The 21,757-nt window shown below is 33.5% G+C and overlaps 1 protein-coding gene across 5 annotated transcripts in view; it reads right to left on the bottom strand.

The window, feature by feature from the left end:
- CSMD3 (CUB and Sushi multiple domains 3) overlaps positions 1–21,757 on the bottom strand; it is a 1,092,836-nt gene that overhangs the window by 40,573 nt on the left and 1,030,506 nt on the right. For all 5 annotated transcript variants that reach the window (XM_088798979.1, XM_088798980.1, XM_088798981.1 and 2 more), the window contains 5 exons: positions 21,106–21,282; positions 10,608–10,787; positions 8,854–9,027; positions 2,971–3,144; positions 1,704–1,777 (listed from right to left, as the gene is read on the bottom strand). In XM_088798979.1, the coding sequence (XP_088655105.1) occupies positions 1,704–1,777; positions 2,971–3,144; positions 8,854–9,027; positions 10,608–10,787; positions 21,106–21,282 (779 nt within the window). The remainder of the gene's footprint in view (positions 1–1,703; positions 1,778–2,970; positions 3,145–8,853; positions 9,028–10,607; positions 10,788–21,105; positions 21,283–21,757) is intronic.

Below are 21,757 nucleotides of genomic sequence, written 5' to 3'. Positions count from 1 at the left end.
ATTTTGACAGCTATTCCCTTCACTAGTAACCTATTTCTAGCAAAAAATTGTTCTAATTTTTGATATTTTGGATACAGAGAGAAATTATGTTATTTTTTCAGCACTAGAGTTTTCTGGCAAGAGGTGATATATTCTTATATATTAATAATTATATCTATGTCAAAAAATTTATATAAATCTATATAGAAAAGGAGAGTGAACACATAAACACTTAAAAAGAAAATTAAGAAAATGATTTGAATGGAATTCACGACGTCCTCCTTTCTCTTTTCCCTCCCAGAAGTGGGGTTCCTAACCCCTGGTTTTATTTAAGTCACTATTGCCCACCTGATAAAACCAGGGGTGGATACTATAAAGTTGGAACATTCCAATTTTCTCTCTGGAAATTTGGAACTGAGATTGAGGGAATTAATCACTTTCTGTATGTGGCTGAGATATAAATAGACATGATATACCCTTGGCCAGATGGCCAATATGCAGAGGGAGAACAAAGTGGATAAACACAGCGTAGTAGAAAAGACTTATTACTGTCATTCAGTTTCTAAATTCTGGGCTTGATGAGTCTCACCTAGATTAAAGCCGAGTCACATTCTGTTTCAGTTGCTTTGTGTGTATGCTGAGGACTAATGCTGTTTAGCTAGTTGTCCATTTTTCTGGATTTAGATCAATTGATAAAACATTTTATGTACATATGTATGTATGAATCTTAACTTTTTTTAACATCAATATAATTGAGACTGAGATAATTTTTTACACTTTCATTTTTCTAGACAGGCCTGAGGCAAGCCAGAATTGGAAACACTATTAAATCAATGTTCATACTATACTTGAACTGTAGATAAATGAAAACTATTTTTAGCAACAAAAATATGGCACCTTTGATGAACACTTTCTTTAGAAATGGATGTTTCTCAGGTTCACACTGAATTTCACACAAAATAGCACAATTTAGAAAACTCTGCAACACAAGGCAGTTGGGTAATGTGTAAATTGACTATTTCCTTTTGTAATCAAGTATGCACTTTGGCTCCCCTTAGGCCTCTGTAATGAAAAACTTGCTGAATCTCTATATAAAATCTAAACTGGAAAAAGAGAGAACAAGAAAGTCAGCCACACATGATAGGGCATGCTAAAGAATTGTAACAGAACAATCCAGCTGTGTTGTGTAATAATAGGTTACGGTTACATTATTTTTTAAGATATTTCCCACATCAATGACGATGTATAAAACACATTTTAGTGTTATATATTATAAAACAAAAACTATTTTAGTCTTATTATCTTATTGAATAACCACATTTTAATATATTAGCTGACTCTTATTCTCAGAAATCTCTATTTTCCTCTGTATTTTTCCTCACTGTTCCCACATCTTTTACTCATTTACTCTATCACTCTTATTTACACTCTCTTATGTACTAACTGCTGCTTATGGACTTTCCGATGCTCACAGCTATCTCCAATTTTTCTTTTCTTTTATCTTCACGGTCAGTTGGGCTATTATTCTCGAAGTATGTTTTTCTTCTCCTAATTTCCTTTTACTTCCATTCTTTTGTTGCCTCTTACCCTTTTAGAAATATGTTTATAAATACAGATATAAGTGTGACATTTTTTCTGTTTACATCAACAGGACTATATGCACATGAACCAAAGAAGCCTTATGGTCTAGTTTTATACTAAATGGAAATATTTAAAATACCTACTTGAAATCCAAATGTACTGTTCTGAGATCCATGCCGTGGCACTCCCGGGTTTTCACATGAGGTACGAGTGGGTTCTAAAACAAAGTTTGAAAACATATTGTTCCTTTAAAATTTATAATTACATTTAAATGTGTATTTCTCTCACACAAAACAATTTTAAGTGATCTCAGGTTTAATGAAAGGGCCCTGGGTAATAATAAAGAGTGTAAATCTAATAGCATCTCACCATGGACAGAAGCCTGCTAATCTTAAAGCAAGAAATTCAGGTAGACTGCATTTTATATAAAGTATGCAATTCTTGAACTTTGAAGACTTGTAATACAAAAGCACTTGATATCAAACTAACTCTGTGGATAAAAATTTGAGGAATAATGTAGAATATGAAAGAAGAACACATGCATAAAACATTTGCTCAAGGACTTTGCTAAATGATAATCTCAGGTAGGGTAATATTACCCTCAATAAGTAAGTTTTTTCCAGAAACAGGACTTAGTTATTTGGATTTTGAAGTGACATCAGTCGGAGATTCTGACATGAGAATGGTAGGGCTGGTAGTCTCCAAGTTGGCTAGTTTGTATGACAGTTTAGGTTGGTTTGTATGACAGTTTATCTGGTTAGTTTACCAAATGTGGTATTTAATATTAGGATTAAAGAAATGTACTTATGCAAATTGCCAGTTATAAAAAAAGTAATGGGGATGTAAAGTAAACATAGGAATTAGAGTCAATAATATTGTAATAACTATGTATGGTGTCAGATGGGTACTAGATTATCGGGGTGACCACTTTGAAAGGTATATAAATGTCTAGTCACTACGTTGTACACCGGAAACTAATATAGTAATGTATGTAAACTATAATTGAAAAAGAAAAAGAAAAAAGAAATGTACTTAGAGCCATTTTGAAATCAATGTGTCTTTTTTATATTTGGAAGACAAGTTTAATTTCATTTGAACATGCTTTCTTAACTTTAAAGACCTATACTGATGTTAATACTTAATGCTATTCATCAGAAAGCTCTTTTTTTTTTCATTTTACTGATGAACAAAAAAGATTATTACAAGTGTTTCTTCTGGAAATTTTCCATGCTAAAAATAATATACGTTTTACCAATATTCATTTTTAGTGTCTTCTAATTGCTTCTATATTTTGTATTTCTTTTTCATATTTAGTCAACTATAGTTTATAGGATAAAGAAAACCATAAATGTCACCACTACCTATTATATCCAAAATTACTGAGTATAATCAACCTTTCATTAATATTACCTATGCAGTGAGGTGATGAACCACTCCAAGTGCCATCTGGTTGACATAATCTGGTGCTTGATCCCACTAGTATGAAAGGAGAATTGCAGCTGAATGAAACCTCTGACTGGTATATAAAGCTTTTGCCTTCTCTTTTTCCTTGGGCAGGTATACCAGGATCACCACAAAATTTTGCTGGAAGTGAAATAAAGACAATTATAACACAGATTTAGGAATATCAGAGTAAACAATTGATAAAAATGATGACAGCTGGAATATTGCACTAAAGTGAAAGGCTATCCATGTTAATCTGTCCAATGAATTTTTTTAACTTTTGTTTATATGAATAAATACTGAATTTGAGTTCAGTATATTTTAAAAATTAGTCAGACTCAGATATTTCCACCTAGTAGCCCACCTTAATAACTGTAGTGTTTTGTTTTGTTTTTCATATTGACCAGAATCAAACCACATATTTGTACATATAGGCTGCCAAGCTGAAGTATTTCTGAAATGGCCTGTGACTCACAGATGCCTCTGTGAGAAAGAACCAAGCCGTAATGTCTAGACTGTACTCTCTAGATTAGTCTGTCTTTTTATATGTATATGAAATGCAGGGTCATTTGTTTGGCTGGACTCTGTTGAATAGTGTGAGTACATACCCCAGTATTTTGATGCCTTCTTCTTCAAAATACTATGGGGGGTTTTGAGTGTTTTGTTTTACAGTGGTACCTCGGTTTTTTAATGTAATCCTTTCTAGAAGACTGTTCAAGCTCTGAAACATTCGAAAACAGCCGACAGCTAGGCCTCAGGATCTTGCACTCAGCGGAAGATGTGCGACATGTTCGACTTCTGAGGCATGTTTGAAAACCAAAGCATTTACTTCTGGGTTTATGGAGTTTGTAAACCAAAATGTTCATCAATGGGGACGTTCAAAACCCTAGATACTACTGTATTTGTTTTGTTTTGTTTTGTTAGAGAAAAGAAGACCATTGGAGTCCAAATCTAAACAAAACTAAGGAGTCTCAATGTTCTACAACAACCTCTGAAGATGTCAACTTGGCAGGCTTTCTAAATAAATTGATTAGATGATTCTGTTCAACATGTAGATGTTTAACTACTGAAAAACTTTATTCTAGATAGGCTTAGGCACTTGGAATTATCAGTAAACAAATAAAGATCCCTGCGCTTGTGGAGTTTATGTATTTGTGACGAAAGCAAACAAACAATAAACATAATTAATAAGTAAAAAAAAGGTAGCATATGGGAAGATGATAAGTCCTACTATGTTTCACCGAAAATAAGACCTAGGTGGACCATCAGCTCTAATGCATCTTTTGGAGCAAAAATTAATATAAGACCTGGTCTTATTCTACTATAATATATAATATAATTACATTATATAATATAAATATAATATAATACATTATACAATAAATATAATTATATCATATAATATAATACAAGACTATAAATATAATTATATTATATAATATAATATGAGACTATATAAGAATATATTATATAATAAAAATAAAAAATAATTATATAATATAATATAATATAATATAATATAAGACTGGGTATAATATAATATAGTACAATATAATATAATACAATGTAATATAATGCTGGGTATAATATAATATAATATAACCTGGTCTTATATTATATAAGACCAGGTCTTATATTAATTTTTGCTCCAAAAGATGTATTAGAGCTGATGGTCTGGTTAGGTCTTATTTTTGGAGAAACATGGTATGTGGAAAAATATTGTGGGAGGAGGAAATCAGGAGTGTGGATGTGTGGATGTGACAGATGGTGAGGGATAGGAGTAGATTTTAAACGAGTTGGCAAGGGTGTCTCTTACTGAGAATGGATTTGGAGGAAACAAAACATCAATCCATGCTGATATCCCTAGGGAAAATATTCCAGATAGAGAAAACAGCATTGCCAAAGCCCTATATGCTGGGGCATGTTTAGCATGTTGGAAGAAGAATGAGGTCAGTGAGGCTGCAGCAGAGTGAGCACGCAGATATGTAATAGGAGTTGAAATCAGATGGTTTCAAATCCAGTAGACAACTTATATAACATGCTTTTTTATTGTAGTAAAAAGCAAGTACACATAATTTGTCATTTTAACTATTTTTAAGTCTACTCAATTTTTAAATTAATAGATTCGGGACCTGAAAATTTATTTCCCTACAAAGCAAACAAACAACAATGTTTCTAAATATAAATTCTGCATTAAGATGGCTATAGGCTGAGTGACCATAAAATAAATCATCTAAACCAAGACACTTTTGAGAGTGAAAGGGGGCCTCTAACTGGACAGGACAACTACCAGGACAATGGGAATAAACTACTAACAGGAATGCGCCATGCGAATTGCAATGTATGAATACCCTAACTGTAGCATAACTAGTCTTAAACTCAATGTTTAAAGAAAGACCTTCCCTGAAATTCAAGACTCTACAAGAAACTTAAATTTTCAACTTCTTTTTAGAAACATTCTTTTTTTTTTAAAAAAAAACAGTTAAAATCAAAAGTAATCATTAAATAAATATTAAAACAAAATAAATTGGAGGGACAATTAAGAACACAGGTAAAATAAACATTATTTATTGGTTTTGTTTGTTTGTTTGTTTTTTGTTTTTAAATTTTCACCATTTTTTATATATTCTAAACCTCAGTGCTATTTGACATACATACACTTCTAGCAATATATTAATAACACCAAACCCTAAATGCCAGAGCCCTTGTCTTACTACTTTGTATCTGTAGCACATTCTGAACTGAATGTATATTTCCTTAGTGATCATTATCAATGGGCATTAACAGCTTTAGCAATCGTTTCTATTACTACGTTCCTTCATAACTTATTTCTGAAGAGCTTTTTTTGTATTTTTCTGCTGGGTCACTCATCTTGAAATCTTGTCTTTTTTCAACAACCAAAAAAAAAAAAAGAAAGGATTGATATGCACCCATATAAACTCCTCAATTTTATCGTCACCCCCATCATTCCATCTGTTTCTATCTACAGATGTACTAAACCAAACAACCTATTGATGTCAAGTGCAGCGGCTTAAGACACTAGGTTATTTTCAAAGGCTTCAGATCACAGTGCCATAAACTTTAACATAAAAAGACACACTTTAAACACATTTAAAGAGAAAAGGCTTTCCTCTTTATAAAGCCTCTGAAATGAATGAATTTGGATATTCGATGGATAAGGGAATTGTCTCTTTAGTCTACCTTCTCTAAATTGGAATTCATATTCTGCCATTTACTAGCAGTGTGACCTTAGGCCACATAACAAAATAGCTGGTTCCCTAAATGATGACAGAATTATATAGTGTCCTTATAATTTGATCTCCTCCCTCTGAGCCCAAGTGTCATTATCTATTAAAATGTCATGACTAAACATACTCACCCAGGAGTCCTGCTTTGTGTAGTAGAAATAATATATGTAAAGCAATTGGGACAAATTTAGCCCTATTGTATCTGGATCATTATTATAATTTAAATGTCAATAGTAAAAATTTTATTATTTGTGTTTTCATAGATCCCAAAATAAAACATATAGAGAAACTTGTTGATTGAGATTTTTTTCAGTCATATCAAACAAACTTTACCATAAACTAATTTCTGTAATACCTCATTGTCCCCATCTAGATACTAAAGTTGGGTGTTGCGTTCACACACTGAAGCTTGCCAGTACTGTTGAAACTCCTTATGAGACCCTCCCACATAGTATCCTTTTCTCATCCTGAATTCTAGATTTCTCAGTTCCATATATTTCTTGATAAATTTATCACATTCACATGCATGCGTAAGCAGTGACTTATTTAGCTTAACAACTAATAACAATGCTGATGTTAATATTCTTGTACATGTCTCCTTATGCACATGCACAAAATTTATGTAGGGTGTATACCTAGGAATATGATTTCCAGGCCATAGACTTGGCACATCTTTAACTTCACTATATAATAACAACAAATTTTGCAAATGGTTCAGTCAATTTAAAAATCCACCATTGGTGTGTAAAAGTACCCATGGCTCCACATCCTTACCAACACTTGATATTGTCCAACTTTTTTTTTCAGTCCTATGAGTAAGTAGCTATCCATGACTTTTGCCCATGTTTATTGTTTTGCCTTTTATGTTTTAGGAAATCTTTATATATTCTACATATTATTATTTTTCATGTATAATGATTATATTATCTAAGTTTCTGGTTGGTAATTTCATAATGAGAAATGAAATGTTACTGTGGTGTTTTTTTCACTTTTCATTTAGTGAATGGAGCTTTTGCATCTTCAGAAATCTTTTCTTACTCCAAAATCATGTAGATAGTCTCTTAGTCTTTAAAACTTTTCTATTTAAGTCCTGAACGAATTTGGCATTGATCTGTTATTCAACATGAGATAGAGATCGTGTGTGTGTGTGTGTGTGTGTGTGTGTGTGTGTGTTGCATTAATTGAAATGTCTGTTCTTTCCCCACTGATTTGTTCCATAATGTATCGAGTAACAATAAACAAATCTATACCCTCTCTTCTTTAACATTGGTTTACTTTCTATCTCTGTATCAGCACCAACCTGTCTTAATTACTATAGCATTCTAAGCTTTGATATCTGCCAAGGACTGTACTATATGGAGCAGTGAAGAAAAACAAAATCTCTACATTCATGGAAGGTAAACCTGAGTAGAATCTACTATTCAAACACACATGATAAGTAAAATGTATAGTGTGTTATGAGAAGAAAACTTAAGTGATGAAAGGAGACAATGAAGGAGAAAAAAAAAGTGTAAAAGGGCAATATTATATGTCGACATATTAAATTTTAAATATGGTGATCAGAGAAGACAATACTGAGAAGAGGGATTCTGAATAAAAAGCCAAAAGAATAAAAGGAAATTTCCAGGAAATGTACCTAGTGAAAACAATATGCCCTGAAGTCAAAGCATGGCTGAATGCTCAAGGAAGAGTAAGGAAGCGTGTGTGCCCGGAGTAGAGTGGATGAAGTGGAGAATAACAGGATATGATGAGATCAGAAGGAACTAAGAAAAGGGTTGTACGTATGTGCCTGCAGGCAATTTGACTTTTAGTCTGAATGAGATGACCAGACTTTGTAGGATTCTGCACAGTTTAGTCAGTTAGCTCTGCCTAGTTTCAAGGCCTCGGGGACAAGTAGGATGCTCCTTGACCCCGTACTGGGCAGGAAAACACGAGGAACAGGATCGCATTAAACATGTCTGAAAGAGTACTGCCCCCATTATGTGCTACAGAAATTTGTGTAAAACAGAAATCTGACTTTTGTAATCTGGCAATTTTATCTTGAAGTGATATTTGCTGGGATATATACTATAGAATAATCTCAGTAAAAAAAAAAAAAAAAATCTCTATCTCTAAATTTACCTGGGTATTTTTAGATGCACAATCACAATCAGTATCATGGCAAATACCACCATAAGAACTTAGTTTGAATGAACATGTAGAAGTGACATGGATTTTTGCAGAAAGAGATTTGCGGTTAAATTAGAGCATTCAGTTGAGATAAACTGGACCTAAGTAAGAATACTTTTCTGACAGATTAATATCGGAGTGGCTCTATTTGGTGGAATAGTTTTTGAAATCCAGAAATTTGCTAACAAGGAAATTTAGCCTAACTTTTAGAGTTAGAGCAGAGGAAACATAATGGTTAGATTACATAAAAAGTAGCTCCATAGGTAAATACTGATTTTTCATTGAACTTTAATTACACATTGGAAGGAGTTTAACAATCTCATACTTATTCTAGCAAAGTTTGAAAATTTATGTAACAGTTACAATCTCAGTAAATAGATCTAAGACAGTGAAAATGGGAAAATACAATTTTAAGCATGGAAATTATACTTACGTAAGCACTGTGGTACTTCCCCACTCCAGGTACCATTCCCTACACAGGTCAAAACAGCAGGAAAGGATAGTTCATAGCCCGGAGAACAGATGTAGCTAATACTAAAGCCCCAGTCGAAATTTGTTCCTTCTAACCTTCCATTAGAGATCTGGGGAGGAGTTGGGCAGGTAACAGCTGCAATTACATTAAAAGCAATTAGACACAGCTGTTGAAATATCTTGGGTGTAAAACAAATAAATAAATATCATTAGAAGAAGCATATGTCTTAATTTAACCTTTTGGAGGACAGTATGGCCTGACATGTTTTATTCTCCTGGTAGTTATTCTGAAACATCCCTGGAATTAATCCCTCTAGAATGCAACTATTTTTTGGCAACGTAATGGCTACTGGGTGTCACAGATTCTCTTACAGAATAACAAGCTGCCTGACACCTAAGGGAAGGCAAACAGAGAGTGATCTTCCATCCAGTATACTGTAACTGATAAATTATTGTTTTTATATTATTTTCAAGTGACCTTTAGACAGTTTGAAGTGCAGGGATGTTTGAACATATATAGTGCATTGGCATTAGAGCAAGGTATTTGGTAGTAACTCTGTGACATTTTTGAAAATAAAAATCATATATCACCTTAAAATATCCAAATTGATTCTATTAACCACTTAGATTCATATGTTAAAACTTACTGTAGAATTTTTAAATGTGTGATTAAATTTTTAAACATTAATTTTAAAAATTATTTTAGGCTGTCTTTAAACAGATATAGGTTGGAAAGACAGAGATGAGGGGGAAAGAAGGGTACCACCTGCCAAATCTAAAAATGATGAATGATTATATTGTGATGATTAGCCATACATATGAATAACTTTTGGAGTTGTATAACATTGCCATTATCAGGATAAATTAATTATTTATGAAATAACTTTTAAAATATAAAATGTCTGTTCATATATTTTCATGTATGAACTATTTATAGTGAACTGATTCAGAAACTGAAATCAAGAAGAAAAACAGACATTAGAATTATTCTTTTTGGTTATATTATTATGTCGAGGAGATATTAAACTGTCAATTTATAGATGTTTAGAGAAACACCTGAATGAGAAATCTCCATCATTAAAAATCAATAGTATTATAGAACAATATAAACTACCTGACATTGAATCTACAGTATGCCACAAGTAATCAGAAAAATTGGCAAAAAATATAAAAATATTTACAATGAAAAACAAACAGCATAAGGTAGCAAATCTATGCCTACATTGACTAAAAGGTTAATTCTAGATTGCATTCTTTAAATATACAGTGTCGTATTTTCTTTAAAATAAATTACAGTTTTATAATTCAGGCTGACTGTTCTCAAACTACTGGAAGTGTTTCTCCCCATCCTTGAATTACTTGACCCAAGTAGATCATCAAATAAAAGTTCTAATTCACTAAGGTTATATTCTCTTTTAAATATTCATCAATGAATATAAATGATGATGGTGCTTATATATCAAGAGTACGTGATATTTCTGTTGTTTTAATTGCAATAGAGTTCACTGTCATTACTCACAATAGGATATAACATTTTTATTATAATACAATTTTAAAATTATATAAATTATATGGTTAAAAAAACACTGAAGCAGTCATTTCTTAGTATCAAAAAATTGAAACAATACATACAACACTATTTAAATTTACCATAAATTTACATATTAAGAAAGGAAATACATAGTGACTTCTAGATAATTGAAGAAATCACCATACCTCTACAGGTTGGCATTACTCCACTCCAGGTGCCATTAGTGGTACAAGTCCTGATTCTGGAACCATTCAATTCCATTGTATAGCCTGGCTGGCACATGTACGAAACATTTTGTCCAACCACGTAATCATCTCCATATCTCAGTCCATTGGCTGGTATACCTGGGTCTCCACAACTAATTACTATCAGTATTGGGTTAGAAGAGCATATGGTTAATGTGGCAGATATTTAATAAAGAAGAGTGGTAAGCATATGGCATACTTGATATATTAAGTAGGGACAATCGGTTATCATGTTCTCTTTTAATCATAAAGCATAAGCACATTTAAAGCGCATACTAGCAATTCCTGATTATGACCTGGTATGCTCATTGAGGATTCTACACATATGGTTCAGAAATTGTCATTTAGGCTCTGAAATGGCTAGGTTAATATGCTACCAGAAATTCTGATGTGGTAACCTGTTTTAACGTGCATTATATGATCATGGAGAAGCCGTCCTATAGAATCAAGACTTCTAACATAATATTTAAAGTCTGTATTCCTATGTATGGCCACTGAAATCACAAATTTATCAGGCTTGCTGGACTGAAAGCATATTGTCTGCATGGTGTTACTCAACACAATAGTATAATTGTTTTTAATTAAAACAATGTTAGGTGCACAACAATTTTTATTGAATAAATGAAAGAATGAATAAACTATAAAGTGTGAATTTATCCCATACAGGGTGGGATACATAATTTGTGGGACCCAGTGAGAAATGAAAAGGACAACAGCTAGAGAGAGAGAGATGAATTTCCCATTTCCACCAACTTATTGCCAACCCAAGTGAAAGAACAAACCCTGAAAAAAGTGTGCCATCTTGCATTCAGTCTGGAATGCTCTTGTTTCCTGGATTGGATGTGAGTGAAAGGTCTACATAAAGCATCAAGTGCTTGCTGGTTATGCTTCGGTGTTGCTATCCCAGGATCAAGATAGCCACTCGTGTACTCTGGACCAAAAATCCATGAATACACCCAGCTCCTACTTGCACCCAGATCCAGAAAATGGGGTGGAGAAAGAAGGTGTGATGTGAGCTTCCCTCTACTGATGACATGGACCAACTAATCAGAGAGCATCAGTGGCTCCTAAGCAGGGATGGCAATGGAGAGGCTGGGCAGGGACAGGGGTACAGGTGGTAGGAAGCAAAAGGTCTATAACCCATCTTAGGAGGAGAGGGCGTCAGGGAGGCAGACTGCGTGAGCAGAGGCTGCAAACACTTAGCACAGGCTCCACTGTCCCCGTGGACTTCAGTTACAAAACACAAATTCAAAGATGCAGTGATTGAGAATTTTGAGACAGTAAAACACAGCATGAAACCCTAGGCACTTTGAGTGTGAGGTCCTCTTAACTGCACTGGTCCACAAAGCATGTTCTAATTACATGTACTATCACTTATAATGCCACCTGAAAATTTTTAGAAAGACTTGAGATAGCATAGAAAATAAAAATAATTCTAAATATGACAGTTACGAATAAGATGTAACAGATTATACATAAGCCACAAAAACACTTGATGTTCTGATGTACACGATTTAAGCATGATTTCGGCAATGAATGGCTAAAAGCTTTCTGGCAGCTAAAAGAAAAAAAGCAAAAACGAAAAAACAAAAACAGAAGGGTACATTTTCCTGGAGGTAAAAAACGTGGCATGTTTGCTTTTGAGTATCTTTTTTTTGCCTTTTGAATCTTTTTGTTCATAAAAGGGTGAATAATTTTACCAGGTAAATCTGGGTTATGCTCTCATTTTTATTTTTTATTTAATTCTTCCCAGAATTCTGGAGGTCTAGGGTTAAAAACTAAAAATAAATTAATTCATGGAATCTTAATAGCATTTCAATTATACTGTATGTGTTAACGTACGATTAAAAATTATAAATGTGAAGATTCCTTTTATATTATTTGAATCGGTTGAGTCTAAGAAGTTTTCAGAAAATAAATATTGACAATTAAATTAAAGGACAATATTCACGTCATTCCACCTGCTAATCCTCAGAACCCTGGAGACAGTTTGCTGAAGTCACACTCGTTGAGTGTTTCTATCAAACTCCTAATAAGAGTTTTGCATATAGGGTGATTTTTGTTCTTTTAATTATTGATGACGAAATTTTTTTTTAATTATACAACTGAGTTGGATAGGAAATCAAATCCTGCTTATTTACCAAGAACATCATTTATATGTTTTGCAGTTTCAAAATGTATAAAGGTGAGTATAAGCCTTCAATTTATTTCATTTTTCTTAACCTTATGTTATTTACATTTTTTACCTAGATTACAATCAAGAAGAGGAAACTCAGAGAGAGCACCCACCAATAACTATTTTGTGGGCAGCGCTTTACAGAGTGACTTAGAATCTTTGCAAGAAAGAACAACTAATTTGTGGAAAGGCACAAGAGCTGAGATGCATCCACCAAAAGAGAGGACAGAAGCTTTATTTTGCAAAGGAACTAAAACAGAGTTCTGCACATTGTGGCAGCACCATGAATGCCTGACAACAACTTCAGGAGCTTTTGTTTGTTGGCTTCCTAATGAAGCAAAGGCCAGTCAAAGAGGCAGTTTCCAATAGCAACAGTCTCTGTAAACAGCACCTGCTCCACAAGTCAATTCATTCACCACAGGCCTGTCTTCAACAATAAAAAGAGGCTTTTGGTCTTTTCTGGAAAAAACCTTAGAACAGTATCTCTTTAGGGCAAGAAAATCTCTTCTAAGGTCACAAAAATCCCTAAGGACACAGAACTTGTAAACACACACACACACACACACACACACACACACACACACACCAATCAACTTCATGAAGACAGATATTTTGTCTCTTTCTACACTGTTGTACTCTCAGAGACTAGTCTACTGCATGACTCATCATAAGAGATTAAGTAAATATTTGTTTAAAGACTAAATCAGTGAATGAGTATGTAAAGAATGATTAAATAGCTCAAATTCACAAAAATACGTTTATTGTTTAAAGACTTGAATTTGTTTCCATGGAAGGTTTTTTCATACCTTCCTTCACATAACTGATGCCCATTTGGCATTACTTTTGATAAAGCTAAGCAGATAACCTCTATTATAAAAGTAAAATGCAATTGTGGTAATTCTAATCTATGCCACTTCAAAACTTTTTTATCTTTTTAAATAAGTGTTATAAATATGTTTTTTTTAACTAAAATAGGATCACGCTACCCACACTTTTATAACAGAATTCATTTTTTACTCAATACCTAATGGATTTTTTTGCATGTTAATACACAGATCCAAGTGACATTTTTAATGACATGATATTTTCTTACATGGATATACATGCAGTATAATTCATGAAACCAAAACCCTGTGGACTGATTGAAACCGAGGATCCCTGTAACGTTGATCAAATTTAGATTTAAATCCTACTTCTAGAAATCATATTCTTCTCTCTATATATACACCTCTCTATATAAGACCTAGCCTTTCCCCCGATAATCAGCCACCCGTGAGGTAGCAGAAGACAGCAGCTGGGACCTGATTAATGGATGGTCACATGGTCAGAACCTCTGACATAGCATTTTGACTGAGGTTCTGTTTCAGCTCCTGAGCCCTGAGGTGTAACGAACCCCTGGCTACTTTCCCATGAAACCAGACAGAGGGATGCCAGAACAGACCTCAGGGCTGTCCTCAAGACCTGAAGAGATGATTTATTATACTTCCCACACGTCCCACTAATCTGCTCCCAGCACAACCCTGGGCCCCTAACCCACAGGTGTCTTGTGATTTTGCCCTATAGAATCTGTAACTTGCACACCATCGGGAAGTCAAGCTTTGAGCATTAGCTACCTGCCTTTGTATTGGCCAATTCAATCTTAAACATTTTTTTCTTTCTATACTTCAAACTGCTGTTCATGAATTTCTTTGGGCCACTGCATGCAGGCAGGCAGATGCAAGGAAAAAAAATGGAGTTTCGGTAACATGATGTTTGAGTTATCCCACTGTTTTCCTATTAGAGACAATGCAGAAATGAACATGCTTGCTCAGGAATCATTCATTACACATGTACATTATCAGATTTTAAGCCCGAAATAAAATTCATCTAGAGCCGGATGAAGTTGTCAGAGAACCATTTCTCTGACAACACTCCAGAATTTACAGGATCTCTCAATTCAAAAGTTTGTTTTCTTTTTAGATCTCAGTAAGGTAGACTTTCTCAACCTTAATCTTGGCATTATTGACATTTGGGACCAATTAATTCTTGATTGTATGGGTCTGTTTTATGCCTTGAGGATGTTTAGCATTGACCTCTGCCTGTTCGATACTGATAGCATACTCCACTCACCTGCACTGTAACAGCCAAAAATATCCCCAGACGTTATCAAATGTCCTGTGGGAAGCAAAACTGCCCCTATCTGAGAACCACTGCACTAAGCAATAGCTCTCCTTGAGGAGATTTAGATGATTTTTAGCTTCACTTCACCCAGTTTCATGCTGGGATATTCCCCAGCTTTCTCTTGTTTGAGACTAGTGCCATCTCCCTGACTTGTCCTCTACAAAAGCAAAACAAACCAAAAGGCAAACAAAAAACTCTGAGAATTCTCAAGTTGGTAACAAAGATCCAGGGAGGACCATTTCTGTCCTAGTTATTTTGGGGGAAAAAGGCTTGGATTCATTTATCACTGGATCAGATTCAGTACTCTGTTCCTGGCCCAAATGACAGGACCTGCCAGATGCAGGGCATTGATCATTTTGGAAGAAGTCTTAGTAGATGGGAAAAGGAAAAAAAAAAAAAAAAAAGAATGTGTTTCCTTTTATACCTGAAAACCAATCCTTACTCCTCTTGACAAGCCCTATCCTGGTGCAGATTGTATCTTCTTCCCAAAACACTATGTGCTTTAGGTACAGGAGGTGGCTCTCTGCCTGTTAGACATTGAAAGCTGAAGATCCTGCACTATTTATATCCTGAAAGGTTTGTATGCTGACAAAAGCAAGCAACAGGCAAAAAAAACAAAAACAAAAACAAACAAACAAACAAAAAAAACAGCCACAATAAAACAAAACAAAACAAACCCTGGTATTTTTGAATGAGTATTTACCTGCGCTTAGTTTTTACATATTTTATTTCAGACTGAAATCCATAGAAAAGAACTTAACTGAATTATATAATGAAAGTACTGTTAATAGCTTTCTGGTATTATGGCAAATATATTTTCCTTCCAGCTTGGTTTAGTTCCATGGATGTTTCTTAACCTTTATAATTCCTCTGCCAAAGTGGGCATGATGTTTGAATGCATGACCTTGATCTCATGATGCATGCTTTTACCCACCCATGAGAAAACTTATTATTTTGGGGAAGCTTCACACTCCAGCACTGGCAGTAGGTTTGATAAGGACCTGTCTGGAGTTGCAGAAAGATGGGTGCAGAAAGATGGGTTTATGAAGCATAATTTTAGAGACAGATTATTAAGTGGGCAACTTCTCAACTCATTTATAATGCAAAGCTGGTTGAATATTAGCAGATAGAATTTATGTGAGGAAAATTTTACTCTTTTACCAAAATCTGTACTATGGCTAAATATAAAGGGGAAAGGGAGGAAAATACCATTATTATCAAATAATATTTATTCCAAAAATGTTTCTTAAAATGGACAAGGCAAGTTCCAGCTGACACATCTACACATGTGATTGAACTGGGTTTTTAAGGAACAGAAAAAGAGTGTGTGTGTGTGTGTGTGTGTGTGTGTGTGTGTGTGTTTGCTCATATGCTGCTGGGCAAACACATGAAAGGTATATTTTCAAATTACACTGGTGGGATATTCTCACAGAGCAAAACTGCTTGGAATAACAAACCTACTCCACTGCCTAGACCAGCGACCTTACTGAACTCTATTCTTAGTTCCTGGCATAGTGCCCAAAGATAGTAGGTTTTGTGTAAATGATGCTTTATTAACAGAATCTATAAGTAGTCCAATCACATTATATACTGACAGTTCTCTGTTTCATTTTAACTGTATTTTTAGATTATAAAATATATTGCTATAAGTTAAAAATTGTATTCTAAAAACTGGGTCACTCTTCTGATTTTCACTATGCAGGAAAGACTAGTTGCTAAGAACTAGTTCAGGAAAAAACACTTAAAGTGACCAAATTTTTTTTTAAAAAGTGGGAAAAAATCCAAATAGAATTTAATTCTTTATATTTTACTTTCACCATACCATTGTAGATGGGCAATTTTTTCAACTATATTTCAAGAGCTTTATTAATTTATTCAATGGTCTCTATTAATTCTTTCATATTCAAATAATCCTATATTGAAACATCTATCACATCATTAATCTTGTTGATTTTCTCTCTTTCAATTGATACTGTCCTATTTCTAGCAAATCCCCTTTATCAATGATTATGTGTGTAATTCAGCAGTACTCTGGTTCATTTCCTTTGATGCATCACATTAAAATATTTCATCTCTTGCAAGATTGCAAATCTATTATCAACTTATATATTTGTACTCTATATTTAGACACTCATCTTAAGAAAACAACAAAATAATTGAGAAGATATATAGAGGACATTGTAATTTTAAGCAGAAAGACTTGTTAATCTAGAGAAATTAGAAAATTTGAAGATGAATATACTATAAATTAACATTTCCATATGCATAATAAGCAATGTCCTATATTTATATTTATACTTAACCATTTAAAAAGTTAGGACATAAAGCAAGAACGAAAAGGAGAAAAAATTAAAAAGGAGAGAATGAATTTGAGAAAACTACTTCAAATAGACTTGGTTGAAAATCTTATTTTCTACATATATTAGCTGTGTACCATGGGAAAGGAAATTCTGTTTTCTTAGTAAAAAACTATTTCTTTAAATGTGAAATGGAAAAGATAATACTATATAACTCATAGATTTGTTGTTAGAAATAAATGAGAGAATTTATGTAAAGCACTTAGCACAAATCCTAACAAATGGCCAGCACTATATTACAGATATTCTTTATGAGTAAATTGGGTACAATTTCAATGGAAAGGAAAAAAGGAAAATTTTGTTTAGGTACGTTTTCGAAAAATTACTATAAGGGCTTAGATTTGGAAGTTTAGTTCAGGTACTTTAATTATTTTTCCCATAATTAATTTAATTCATTTCAAATTCATATTTGGGTCTTGCTTATAGACACCAGAAAAAGGCAATTATATTAAATCAAAATTTATTTAAAAAATATTTTTATTTGCATTTAACCTTCCTGGTATGTACAAGGAATAATTAAATTGAATGGTAAATTCCATCCATTTGTGTGAGAGAAATAACTATTTATTGATGAGCTCTGCCAGTAGTCAGAAAGTCAACAAAAAGATTTGGTGTCTTAGTTTCCTTATCTATACATGTAAGTATATAACACAATCTCTTCCAGCTCCGCAATTATACAATTCTATGAAACACATATTTAAATTAACTTCTACTGCAAATTAATGAGAAGGAATCTGAAACATTGGTTCTAATTCACTTTGATCACAATATATAAGATTATCAGTATGTTAGATTCTTTAATTACAGAAGTTTAGTCTGTTTTAATTGCCACCAAAACCTCTCTCTGTGATCTCTTTTTGGGGATATTTTTGAGTTGCTTCCAGGGTGTTAGTACTTTTTTACTTAGGAAGTCAACTGTTGTAAATCTTCATTTTTTTAATAGCAATTCATAATTTAAAAGCTAATGCTTGAAATACCTTACTTAATACAATATTTATCCTTGAAGAACTGAAGTTAAAAAAGAGACTTTCTTTATATTTTTGATGCTGTTTGTAATCAGTTTGTTTTGATCTGAATGACTTTTAATTTGACTTAAAATTCCTAAGGGAAAACTAAGGTTATTTAGTTAAAACGATGTAATTTTCAATCTCAAGGACTGGGATATGTCTATGTGTATATCTTTACTAAAACTGGAAAATATCTTTAAAAAATAAACTAGTTAGCTATTTATCCATACTTAAATAAAATTGTGAAAAAAAGGAGATATATTATTCTGCAGATTTCTTTTACTCTGAATATACTCATTATTTCATTCTTATTAAGTATATGTTGAAAACATTATCTACTAGAAACTAAGTGCTGTGAGCCCTATAAAGTGACAAATCCTCTCTGCAAGTACTTTAAAATGGACTGAAATGAGAAGTCATGTATACTTACAGCTAAAATAAAATTCATATGATATATTTGAGACCATCAACAATTATCTACTGAGACACTCTTAGGTGTTAGGTACTGTGCTCTGCCCTCGAAGGTCAATGAGATAAACAGATCCGCTAACTACCGCCCTGTGAAGTCTACGGTTTAGCAAGCAGGACAGGTAATTGCTATAAAAGATTTATACAGCATAGAGCGATCACTTTTAGCTAAAATGTATATGAGAAAGTCCTGTCCTGAGAAGTCTTTTGCCAAGTGTATCATTTGAGCTGATACTTAAAAGGTAGGGTACCAGCTAAGAATTTTAAGGCTCAGATGGGGTAGTGTAGTATGGAAACAGTAAAGCCTATTTGTTAAATGTTAGATGGTTCAGTCTTGTAAAACTGAGACATTTTCAAAATAAGCAGGAGGACTTCTTTCCTTTAAGATGGAGAAACAGGGAAAAATTTATTCTCCATTTGAAACAACCAGAAAAAAAAAAGGATAAAATCTGGGGGAAAAAACAAAAACAACAAAATAAAAAACACAAAATGGGTTTCAAAAGGCAGCAAAGCAGAGTGATCCTTGAGTGACAGGAAACAAATGAGATCAGTCCTATGACTACCCCCTCTTCCTGCTTTAAGAGTTTCCAAGCTGAAGCACAGGGAGGAGAACCCCATGCAAAGCCCAGCCAACTCCCTAAATTGAAAAGATGGATCTGACAGTCAGGAGAGAACAAGGTGGACAGAGTTGGTTAGACAGAATACCGGAGAGATCTCACTCAGAAAGAGTGCTCTGGAGATCTAGGGGGAGAACTCCGTGAGTATTCAGCTGAATACTGGTCAGCCTCTGAGGAAACTGTCCAAGGTGAAGTAAAGAACTGCCAAAAGATCAGATGTAACAGCATTTGATGCTGACACAGGGCCTGAAATATTACTTGTTACTGACTCCAATCCACAATGGGAAAATTTTTGCTGATCTGGATTTGGATAATATGTTCTAGTCAGTGCTTATTTCAAGAGCCTCCAAGCCATCCATAGTTTGCCTTCATCTTTGCAGAGACACCATACGCACAGGCTATCTCAATAACCCTGTCATGACACACAATTTTGCATGCAAGATATTAACTACAACCAATTTTCTCCAGAGTCACAGATATGAATGATATTACTCTGATGGCATCTTTCTCAGAGTGGATTCATTTGAGTCCCTCATTTAGGAAATAGAAATACTCACAAAGGATTTAAAGGGGAAAAAAAAGAAAAAAAGAGGGGGATGGATCATAGACCCACACCTAGCACAGGTCTGTCTTCTTAGTTACATTTCTGAGAATTAGTAGGTCAGTCAGCTCCACCACCAATGCTCTCAAGATCACCTACTGACCTTCTTAACGCCACATGTTAAAATAAAGCCAACACCTTTTGGGTCTGGAAGCAATACATTCCTCACTGACAAATTTTACTTAAGCCCATTTACGTTGTTATCCACAAACTTGCCTACTCTTATTGAGGCCCCTTACAGCAAAAGGATTTATAACCTGCCCAAATTGTAATACCCAAAGCATGCCCATTACTCTCCCCAGAGTCTCTTTTATTATAGAGGCTTAGCAACTTCTCATGACTCCTACAGTCTCTGCATACATCCTAAATAGCTCTTCTTTTTAAAAATTTCATGATTTACATGATGCCACTGAAGTTCTTTTTTTTTTTTTAATAAATAGAAGCAACCATGATTTTCCAATGGATGTATTATTGCTGATTAAATAAATTCTATTTTATTCCATACATAAGCATTAATTTATATATAGGAATTTTAAATAAATTTTTAAATTTTTCTTTAAGTGATTTATTTAATTATAATACAGATTCTCAAAAATGCCATCTTTTTATAAACATATCAAGAGGAGAACTCAGCTATTAGAACTTTCTAGGGTAGTGCAAGCACCCATCAATAGTTAGTAAGCTTCTTTAAAAACCAAGTCAGTCATTGACATGTGCTAGACTAGCAAAAGGAAATTGTGTTCATTGTATTATTAGTCTTGATTACAGCCGATAATTCATCTCTATCTTAAAATACTGTTTAACAACATTTAATAGCACTGCTTTTCTGTAATCTCATTTTCCTCTGCCAATGTAACAACATGGTAAGTAATCCTACTGATTCTTAAAGTCATTAGTGTAAACTGTAACCATAACACTATTATCATCTTTTAATCTGAAGACAATACAAATATTTAAAACCTTGCATGGTTTGACGGATTACAGAATACACACAGCATATCCCATATTTTCATATAACTAGTGATATGTAAAATTATTGACAAGAAGCTTACTTGTACAGTTAGGCAAAGTTCCAGACCACGTTCCATTGGCTGTGCACTGTCTAACTGAAGGTCCAGAAAGGATATACCCCTCCATGCAGGAATAAATTATTGAACTAGAAAATGTTGTGCCATCAATCCGAAAGACTTTGCCATTGGCAGTTGTTCCTGGGTTACCACACTGTACAGCTATAAAACAAAATAGTTAAGAGTATATGTAAAAATAGTGGAAATAGAAATTTTCTCACAAAGAGTTAATGGCTGAATGTTTGTTTAAAATTATCCAAAGTAGCTATAAAATCCTCTAAAATAAGCATTGAATTATATTTTATAAGTGGTTGAAATTCAAAATGAATAAATATTGATTTTATTGCGTAATTACTGGGATGCAAAGTAATTACTGAAGCGTATTGCCTTGGGACACCACAAAAATCTTTCAAGGAATAATTATAAAAGTTTCTGCCTAAAAAGTCACTAATATAAAATTGGAAGATATGTAACAATGAGATGCAATAGATATTTATTATAATTATACTTCCAAGAGGACAGATATAAAATAAACAATTTAAATATTTTAGGCACCCATGAATATTTTTATTTATCTAAGTGTATAACTGATTTGCATTAAAACTTTATCATCTCTCTGGCCGGAGGCATACAAAAA

Source organism: Rhinolophus sinicus, chromosome 6, assembly GCF_057876585.1.
Source record: "Rhinolophus sinicus isolate RSI-liver-muscle chromosome 6, RSI-T2T, whole genome shotgun sequence".
Taxonomy (NCBI): Eukaryota; Metazoa; Chordata; class Mammalia; order Chiroptera; family Rhinolophidae; genus Rhinolophus; species Rhinolophus sinicus.
The sequence above is the reverse complement of the archived record's forward strand: the minus strand, read 5'-3'. Positions and strand labels throughout refer to the sequence as shown.